Source organism: Nematolebias whitei, chromosome 13 (assembly GCF_014905685.2).
Source record: "Nematolebias whitei isolate Nwh7 chromosome 13, NemWhi1, whole genome shotgun sequence".
Taxonomy (NCBI): Eukaryota; Metazoa; Chordata; class Actinopteri; order Cyprinodontiformes; family Rivulidae; genus Nematolebias; species Nematolebias whitei.
In genome coordinates, this window is record NC_056510.1 from 10,472,050 (window position 1) to 10,482,253 (window position 10,204).

A 10,204-nucleotide genomic window follows, 5' to 3' on the forward strand; every position below is an offset into this window, starting at 1 on the left:
TTTGCTGCTTTTAGCTAGCCTTTTGCTACATTCTACCCACCTACAAGTGTTGTTAGCTTTTCGCTAAAGTTTTGCCATTTTCAGTTAGCCTTTAGCTACTTTAGCTTTTAGGTAGCGTTTTGCTATTTTTTTTAACAAACCTATATGCTACTATTAGCCTTTAAATAAATCTTTGGTGCTTTTTGCTAGCCTTGTGCTACTTTTACCTTTTTCAAGTGTTTTCTTCCTTTTAGCTTTTAGCTAAACATTTTTTTGCTTTGAGCCTTATTTTAAGCTTTTAGTGTTCTGCTTCTTTTAGCTTTAACAACTCATTTTTAGCTTCTACAGCAAAGTCATTCAGCATTCCAAGAGCAATTTCTCTAGTTTTGTGTGCATTACCTTTCAGTTTGTCAATTCTCCTAATCTTCAGGTTGTTTCCCTTGCCGTCAGTGGCTGGTCCATTTGGCATCGTCACAACGTAGACTTGACCCTTGATTGTAACTTTTAAATTTGGTGTTTCCATCTCCAATGCTTGCTCAAGTTGGTAGCTTGTCATTGTATCAAAACTCTGAAACTGAAGCCCTTGTGCCTGATACTGCCAATCTACCACCGCGTTAACCAGCTCCATTTTCTTCATGGTCTCCTGCTCACCTTTCACCCTCTTCAGCATCTGATCAATCTCTTTGTGAGCTTTGAGCACATCCTTACTGAGGCCTTCAATGACGATTGAGGCTTGGCTGTTCTTGTGCTCAGAACTTATGCTCACACCCATGGTTTTCTGGATGTCAATGATGTGCTTACAGTCAGCAGCTGACAAGTTTAGGATGTCATTGTCTGTCATGTGGACGCTGTCTAGGTCATCAGACATGAAGGCATCTATCTTCGCTTTAGCTGCATCCACATTAGCTTTTGAGTTACCACAGATGTGGAAACAAGCAGGTTTTGGTTTGACCGTCTCGATGATGACGTCCCCCTTTTTCTGAGGGTTTTCTGGACTTTCATTGTAAAATAATGCTATAAAAGAAATACAAACAAAAACCAGAATTTCACATTTATGACTGATAATGTTCATCAAAGCAAAATATATATATATATTTTTTTTTCCCTATATTTACATTTGATCTTTTTGATTGTTTTGCCAAAGAATCCCACATTATCCTTTGGATCTTGGGCTTCTCTTTGCTGCATACTGTTTTGGAAATCATTCAGCATTTGTTGCTGGAAAATTACGATGCGAATCAATGTCAGGGCACTGGAAGTGTTTTGGCTCATCACATCAATCACTGCATCCAACATGGCATCTGCCACCTGTTTTGCCTGGACATTGCCTTGACCTAGAAAGGTGCAACCAAAAAACAAAAACAGTTGAAATGATCAAACTCAATTGAGCATTTCTATATTATACCAATTCACAACCTCTCAAAACTATCCAAACAAAGTAAAGATGTTTTTTTTGGCATCTCAAACCCACCTTAAACCTTTCCGTGTTTTGAACCTGCCTTCTCAACTGAATTCCTGTAGACACTAGAAATTTACAGCTATATTTTGACACCTGCATGGGGCCTCTGCTATGACACAGTTCCCTTGCATAGCTAGTCCAAAGGGCATCAAATGCAGTGTTGTGGTCTGTGCACGTAAAAATAGGCTGTGGTTTTTGTTTGAGTCAAATGCGGACACTTGATTTGCTGGTGATTGGTGTCAAACACTTAAATTTCCATGAGACTGCAACTAAAAATGACCTTTTTTGTCATTTAGTCACCAGTCTCCAAATGATACAGCCCAGTGAGATACTACCCTTACCCCAACAGAGCACTTGGCTTTCTAAATAATGGCTTACTCATGGTTTTTAGAGTATATGTAGTAATGTGGCTTTTTGTGCTTTTTGGCAGGAGGTGCATTGGCCAGGGAGCGCAATGGCCGGGTGCGAAACCACCGCCAAGGGGCGACAGCCGGTCAGCAGGTTGGCAGAGACTGAAGGCGCCATGATGAAGAGCAGAGACTAGCGGGGGTAAGGACGTACCCAAGAAACCAGGTATGATGGTCGGCATGGTGGATCGTGCCCGGTTGGAGGGTGCAGTTGTCTGGGTCTGGTGTCGGGGGCGGAGGACCGAGCGTTGGAGATCGATGGAGGTCAAGGTCGCCATGGGACGCCGGGCTCAAGGAGGTACGAGTGCCGGGTGAGGTCGAGACCATGGAGGGACGCCGGACTCTGGATAGCATGCCGGATGATCATTGAAGGTCGAGACTCGGGAGCACCTGGGAGCGCCGTGCGAGGGCGAGAGGACCACGCCCCTTTTCAGCTAAGACTGCTTCTTTTCCCTCAGACTACTACTGACTGAGATGCCCTTTTAATCCTTTTATACAACAGATTTTGGCATTTGTTTCCCTGGTCATAATAAGTTATTGTAAATCTCTACTGGCTGGTTTTGTGAAACACTGCTCGCCCCTGCGATATGTGACCTAACCTTATTCCTAGTTTAACTAGGTGGCATTGCTAATATTAGTTTAACAATTTTCTGTCTGATTTTAAAATAAAGATAGCACCACTCAGCAGCCGACATATATAAAAATAAAATGTATGACAGAGCTTCTAGTTATGGAACCAGCTCTCACTTTTGTTCTGGGTGGTGTACACCTTGTTTACCTGTAAGACTAGGCTGAACTTTTTTGGCTTTAAGATAGAGAAAAATGTTGGGCTTCCTCATGCCAGTACAGAACAAGCCTTCTGCCAATGCCCTACAACCCCCTGTGGTTTCCACCAAACCGGTTCCACTGCTGGTTTGGAATAAATGCACAAGGCATCAGTTTTTATTCCTCTTTCAACTGCCAAATCCACAAATCGAATGCAGAAAAAATGCTACAGTAATGCAAAGTCTTTACTGGATCAGAGCGATGAACCAGTTTCATAAGGGATGTTTTGATGGTCTGATCTTAAAGGTCTTGTTTGATAGAAACGACCAGCTAATGGCTAGCCCAAAACAAGCCAAGACCAAAGCAGATTGTTACAAGCTCATTTCAAAAATTGAGTATCAGTTCATATGAATATTCTTTCATTAACCTAAACACCAGTGGTTCCCAACCCTAGTCCCTGAGGAACACCACCCTGCATGTTTTAGCCGTTTCCCTGATTCAACACACCTGATTCGGTGATTTAATTACTTCCTCGAGTTCTACGAAAGCCTGTTCACCAAATCATTCAAATCAGGTGTATCAAAGAAGGGAAACAGCTAAACAAGCTGCAGTTTTAAACGTTCAAATCCAGAAATAAACCAACTTTGGCCTATAGGGAGAAACGTGTGTTTTAGTAACCCTTACCTGTGCCAATGGCAGGAAAAGAGACAGAGGTGAGGGAGTTTGTCACACACATTTGAAGTGCTTCCTTCACAACCATGTTGATTTTTACTGGGTCCGTCCGTCCAGCCAGGTGGAGGATCTTTTTGGATTTCAGGTTACCTGGCTGTGTCATTATCATGCCTGGATTGGGCTGGGAAGCTGCGGGTATGGATAGTGAATCTGAATTTGACTGAATTGTGACAGCTGTGAGTTTGTTTATTCCAGCTGTACAGTCTTTCTGAACAACACATGGCAAGGACTACAAAAACCAAACAAGAATATTGTTACACTAATCAATCAACTTTGATTAAGGTCTCATAATTTTATTTTATTTACCAAGGAACTGGCATTCTTCTACAACGGCCATACCAGCTGCATCCAGAATTGCCTTGGAAACTCCTGGGGAGGGAAACCAAAAATAACTTGAGTATTTTTTTGTAAATAATCATTTAAAGATGTTAAACAACTCTGGACTCAAAATACTTTGCTGATAATTACAAAAAAATAAATCCACAACACAACCTTCTATTTCTTATCTACTCTATTCTGTTTCATATATTTTAATCTTTTAGAAGCACACAGAAGCAAGCTCATACGTGGATCCTGGACATGTATGGTAATGGGATTTACCTGTATAAATAAAGGTTGATTGATGTACACTTTTCATGTTAGAAATATTTTCCTCACTGGCTCTGAAACGAGGCGCACGCATTCTCTTCCCTCTCCCTGTTCTCCTCCTGCTTTTTTGCTCTCTGTCTGTGGATTAGAGCAGCTCCTATTTTTACACATCTTACAAAATGAAAACTACTCCTGGGAAATGTGTAAACTAAGGAAAAGCTTTGACTATCGCAACCCCCCACCCCAACCCATCTTCTGTTGAGGCTTATCAGAACTGTGCCGGCTGACCATCTTATCAGGAAAATGGACTATCGGTTAAGTGTTTCATGGACCGCCTCGTCATCAAATGCATATGTAATGTATTTATAAATGTGCTTGCTGGCAGAGTTTTTTGATGCCTTAAATCATGTCCTGTTAGGACAAGGTGTGAAGAGATCTTTTTTTGTAATGCCACTATCCTCTCCTAATGGCTTTGTCCCTTTTTCTATCGAAAAAAAAATGTATTCTGAAAAGGATAAAAAGGCCGCACTATATAGCAGCAGCTACGTGCAATCTGCCTATCTTTCGGACGACTGTACAGACATATTCTCGTTGTATCTTTGTGCAATGACAAAGCTTATTCTGATTCTGATATTCCTGCACTTGATCTGATTTACCTGACTGAAGAGAAAAGGTGTCATTTGAAGAGTTGACAATGACGTCAGTGGTCTCCTTGGTTATGTCTCCGGATACTACTTGCACTGTCACATTTCCCATTTTAGTTTCATGCATTCCTGAGCTGGAGGTGACTTTAGAGAAGGCCCCCACTGCAGAGATAAACAGGACAGATTTAAGACTCAATTTTAATTAAGGCTGAAGAAGTAGTTGTAAGTAAAATATGTTAAAAGGGTCACTAAACCTAAAGTTTCAAATGCATGACATGATGAACCAACTGTATTCTGTTGCATAAAGACACAAATCCCTTTAGGTCTTACAGAAAATGTAGCTGTAAATACATTTTCCCTTTAATGGCTGTAATTTAAATGCATTGTTCCTGCACCTAAATCCTTCATATTTAATTGAAACTGTAAAATGTGGGTACAATCCATCGTAACCTACCTGTACTCTGTGGGGAGCTAGTAGATGTTGTGCTACCTGAGGCATTGGGAAACTTCTTCATGAATTCATTAGTAAATACCTGGGGATAGAATTTGATACATTCTTAAAATACACACGTTTCATAACAAAGCACATCATTCATGGATTTCAACAAAGACAACAGTGTTATATAACTTTTTACACTCTAAAAATGCGTTAAACATTGTTACATTTACCTGAATAGTTTGTGCATCTGTGGGAAAAAGAATTATTGCAACTTTCTTTAGATGCTTGGGTTGTGTCTGACTGCTAAAGTCTTGGATTTTATCCAGCATCAAGGTCACAACATGGTCTTTTGGAAAACCCAAGTTCCCAGTACCAATAGCCGGGAAAGATATGGAGGACAAGTTAGTTTGCTCTGCCTTCTCCAGGCAATCTTTAACGATCCCACCTAAGGTCTGGAAAACACAACAAAAGTACTGTGCAGTTGTTCTGAAAATTAGTTTTTGAAGTACAGTTTAGCTGATGCTCACACTTTCAAGAATTTAGTAAATACAAGATGTAAGACTTACCTGTTCAGCTGTGCCTTGGCCATTATCCCAGCTAGGGGCCACCACATGAAATACTTGCTTGCTCTTCAACCTGCAGCCATCTGTAACAATGATCTCACCAGGAGTTCCATTGGATTTTTGGTTAGTGACCAGTTGCTGAAGCTTAGGTCCAGCCGCACCCAAGATGGCATTTGAAATTGCCCCTCTATTCAGTGCAAGATCTTCAAACACTGTGTTCACTATCACCTCCGTCTGAAAATGTGGTAAAACACTGCTATGAGAAATGCTTTCACAACATATTTTTCACGCGCACACACACAAAATTAAAAAAAAAAAAATCAAGTATCAATGGCATTGGAGTGAGTTAGGATAGATATGTCAATCTCCAGAAATCTATTAGGGTTTTGAGGAGTTAACATTTAATACAATCTCTACTCTAAGTATTGAAGTCTTAAAATATTTGCTATATTTTAATGAAGCATAGTAAAAAGATTATCAAAAATTACCTTGGCTGCTTCGATATTTCCTTTTTTAAGAACGATCTCCAAGCCCTCTTTAGTTTGCACATGGCACAAGTTGTGATGAAGCACAGGTAGCTTCACTTGTGGAAGTTTAACTTTGGGAAGAAGAACTGGTTGCAAAGGACTAACACCCTTATTTCCAAACTCCTGTTTGACGTGAACTTCCATAATCTGAACGACATGGTCGACATTGTCTACGAAATGGATCTTCTTCAGTGTGTTGTCATCCAATTTCTCGTTGCAGTATTCCTTCACTGCCTTGACGATGGTCGACACACACAAATTGGGGGGAAAGCCTGAGTTGCTGCTGATGGCAGGAAGAGCCACAGAAAGACATGAATGCTTTTCAGCAAGTTCTAAGCTTTCTTTAACGACTTTTTTTAATTGTGCCTCTGCCTTTTGTGGTTTAGTGGGTTCAAACCTTGGCCCAACAGCATGGATGACCATTTTGCAGCAAAGCTGCCCCCCAGCGCCAGTTATGACACATTCCCCAGGCTTCAGTTTCCCTTTCACATTTTTTATTTTGTCACATTCACTCTGCAACTGGGGGCCAGCAGCCTTTGAAAGTGCTGCTGCAAGACCTCCATTATGGTTCAAGTCCTCATTAGAGGGATTGATAACTGCACACACAGGGTAGCTGCACATATCTGCCTTAGCAACAGCTATTTCCACTCCATCAGTTGTCTGAATTTGGTAAACAGGCTTTAGCACTTGTACAAACGCAAAGTCATCTTCAGTCTCATCAACTAGCTGGACCAGGCAACCAGTTTCCTTCTTGATCAGGGGACCGTACATGTCTTCTTTTTCTTTAAAGGACTTCTTTACTCCAGGTTTAGAAACTGCAAAACGATCAAAGCATACAGAACCGACCAGGTCTTCCACAATGCTCTTCCACTGTGTTACAGCAGCTCTGGGACCACTCAGGACGATGGTATTCTCTACGTAAGACACGTCTACGGTGCTATCCACCTGCTTCAACAAGGTTGTCTGACTATGAAGATATTCAACAATGAGATTTGCCTCAACTTCAACAATTTCTTCAATGTGAGAATTCTGTGTGAAAAAGTCATCTAGTTCACTGCTAACTTCTGTGACAGCATCCTTGTGACCGGACACCACGACTTGTTTAGGGGTGGTGTCAATTTGAATTTTTCTGCCTGATTCACTGTTGGTATTTTTTAACCGACTGACCAGGTGCTGCCACTCTGGCATCGTCAGGACTTTATCATCTTCGACATCTATGTATTGGGAGATAAGCAGCTGCTTCAGATGGTCTTGAGCATCCAACAGATCCCTGTCAGAAACAGCAGTGAGCTGCAGCCTAAGTGCACTGATCTCCAATGCTGCATTTATGGAATAAGCTGTGAGAAGAGTGTCTGTAAGCTCCTCTTGTGGCTCATCTTTGAGCAGATCAAACAAATATGTATTTACCTCCAAATTCTGACGTTTTAATGCAACCATTGCATCATGTATCACATTGCTCGCATTAATAATCTCATCCACAAAGCCAGTTACTTTCACAACACCATTCTGTTTGTCGTAGGACACTTGGAGCTCTGGGCACATTTGTACAAGTTTATCCTGAAGACCATCTTGGGAAAGAATGTGGAAAATTGATGGAGACACTTTGATTTCTTGAGTCTTGCTTAATTTCTCCCTCCGCACTTTTTGTTGAACCTTGTTAAGGACTTCTGAAAGAGGTTTCTCTAATCTGGTGATGTTAGTCACAAGGCCAGCCACTGAGAAGACACCGTTGGCTTTGTTGGGTACAACAACTACGTCTTCTTTCTGAAGAGTCTGCTTGATCTTCTCCTCAGACTCTTTCCACACGTCTGACTCTAGGGAGAACTTCAGGGCTTTGAATTTTGACACAGCTTGTGCAAAGGCTGACTTTACAGTATTTTCCCACTCTTTAATGAAGGCTTTGGCATTCTTTTCCCTTAATAATGAAGGTACAGGGCGCAGTTGCACAGTTGACTGGTTTAAGGTTATAGAGCAGAAATGTTTAGCCAAGTCACTTTGAACAGTCTCTGCTGCAGCTTTGTTGCTGGTTAGATAACTCCAAATGGCGTCATCAATGGGTTCAGAAATGGCAGCAGGAAGTTTTGGTGATGGCTTATCTTTGCCGTAAAGAGCTACCCCCAAAGATTCATAAAACGGATAGACTTTGACTTCTTCTTTTTTTATCTGATGCTTCTTGTTTAGGACTTTCCTCACAGCTACAGGAAAAAAAGACACACAACAATGTTATGACGGTGGTTTTCACTTTTGTATTATAGGAATAAATGTTGCAAGTTTGCGATCAAGACGCTGTGCAAATGAAATACCTTGATGGTTCTTAAATGTGACAACAGCAGACTGCTCGGATTCATTAAGTCTGACATCTTTCACCTCTCCTCCTTCATTCTCAAAGTGGAGCTCAATTAAGTCTTCGCTGCAATTTAAAACGCCTTCAACTACAACTTGTTCTGAGACTTCAAGAGGTCGGACGGATAGCTTCATCTTTGTGAACACCCTGTTCTGAGGACACTTTGCTATAAAGTCAGAGTTATCTGTGAAACAGCAAAAGAGGAGGACGATTTAGGGAAAAAATGAACCTGAATTGTTCTCAAAATGAGAAAAAAAACAAAAACATTGAGCTTTTGAAATTGTAAATTGAGTGAGTACCTTTTCCGTTCTGGAAAGTCACAACGCCACATGAGCCGTCAGGAATGATTTCCAAAGTGAAACTGGAGGCAGTTGTAGAGCTAAGATCCTTTAAAACATTCTCCACTAGCATCTCCATGAACTCCTGGTTCACAGACTCTGGGATGTTCTCTAAAACAGCCGAGGTAGAGGTCAGCTCCTCATCTGCTGCAACGTCGACGTTGCCTTTCGCCTCTGGATGAACTTCATTGGCGGGTTTATGTTCATCAGCAGCTGAAGGTTTGTTGGAACCCGAAACGTCAGCTGTTAGTGAGACGTGAACAATAAATAAAAAGTGACGGCACATGTAGCAATAACAGAGACATCACCCTGAAGAAAACCTATTCAAGTAGTCCCTCGCACCTGCACCAACACCTACTGGTGCTGGTGCAGCCTATAGATGCAGGGAGAAGCTCCCTCGTGCAGAATGTCATGATCTCTGCAGCAGAGAGGTGAGCATGGCCGAGAGCGGAGATCATGACATGCTGTGCTCTTTTAGAGCGTTGCGAGTTTAAAAACACTGTTTAGAATATTGCAAGAGTGTGGGGTTTAAAACACTATATATATATATATATATATATATATATATATATATATACACTGAAATAAAACTGCTACTACTTGTAATACTATCCCTACTTTGTGATTTGTCACTTATCGTGGGGCTTCACGGATCCACCACAATAAACGAGGGACTACTGTAATGCAAAACTCAGTTTGCAGCCACTTCTGTTTCTTCTTTACAACAGATTAAAACATGTAGAAAAAAAATACATCGACCTTTTCTTGAACTATAACACCACTAACTGTATAAAGGTGTGTCAAAAAGAATGTTTTACAAATTCTTAAAAGTACAAAAACATGCACCTTTGTAGCTAAGCTACAACTAAGAAGGTTAAGGAGTGGATTCATTTAACAAGCATTTTTTCCACTGATGTGATGATAAAATGATCTGATTACTGAGCTGCGGTGGTTGCGTTTCTTGTAATGAACTCTTTTACATGAAAGCCTGAAAAACAAACAGCAAATTGGGACAAAGGATGGAAGAAGCTTTTGTGTTAAGAAGCAAAAGTGAAACTAAACCCGTGGAGCACTTTGGCTCAGCTGAGCTTGTTAAAGTTTGATTTGAAGGTTAATTTTTATTCTTAATTGATGTAAAACAGCCACAATAATAATGAATGACTTGTTTATTCTTTGCCTTTATATCCACACAGAAGATTTTAGGTTAATAATGGAGTGATGTGCAATTATAATAAACCAGGATTTATTTACAATGGGACACAGTAAACATCAAATGCTGATGCGATTTTTTTTTTTAAATGGCAGCAACACAGGAGCAACAAAAGGCTGTAAAGTAAGAGATATGATAAAAAAATAGCTGGATGAGCATTGTACAGCTCAATAAGAGCTCTCTCTCTCTCTCTCTCTCTCTCTCTCTCT

At 40.8% G+C, this 10,204-nt stretch overlaps 1 protein-coding gene across 1 annotated transcript in view; it reads right to left on the minus strand.

The window, feature by feature from the left end:
* Nucleotides 1-10,204, minus strand: part of parp14rs1 (poly(ADP-ribose) polymerase family member 14-related sequence 1) — an 18,151-nt gene that overhangs the window by 1,703 nt on the left and 6,244 nt on the right. The window contains exons 3-13 of the mRNA XM_037686309.1: nucleotides 8,747-9,028; nucleotides 8,407-8,631; nucleotides 6,065-8,298; nucleotides 5,580-5,810; nucleotides 5,244-5,465; nucleotides 5,029-5,107; nucleotides 4,587-4,736; nucleotides 3,649-3,711; nucleotides 3,295-3,471; nucleotides 1,095-1,313; nucleotides 379-993 (exon numbers count right to left, since the gene is read on the minus strand). Of these exons, the coding sequence (XP_037542237.1) occupies nucleotides 379-993; nucleotides 1,095-1,313; nucleotides 3,295-3,471; nucleotides 3,649-3,711; nucleotides 4,587-4,736; nucleotides 5,029-5,107; nucleotides 5,244-5,465; nucleotides 5,580-5,810; nucleotides 6,065-8,298; nucleotides 8,407-8,631; nucleotides 8,747-9,028 (4,497 nt within the window). The remainder of the gene's footprint in view (nucleotides 1-378; nucleotides 994-1,094; nucleotides 1,314-3,294; nucleotides 3,472-3,648; nucleotides 3,712-4,586; nucleotides 4,737-5,028; nucleotides 5,108-5,243; nucleotides 5,466-5,579; nucleotides 5,811-6,064; nucleotides 8,299-8,406; nucleotides 8,632-8,746; nucleotides 9,029-10,204) is intronic.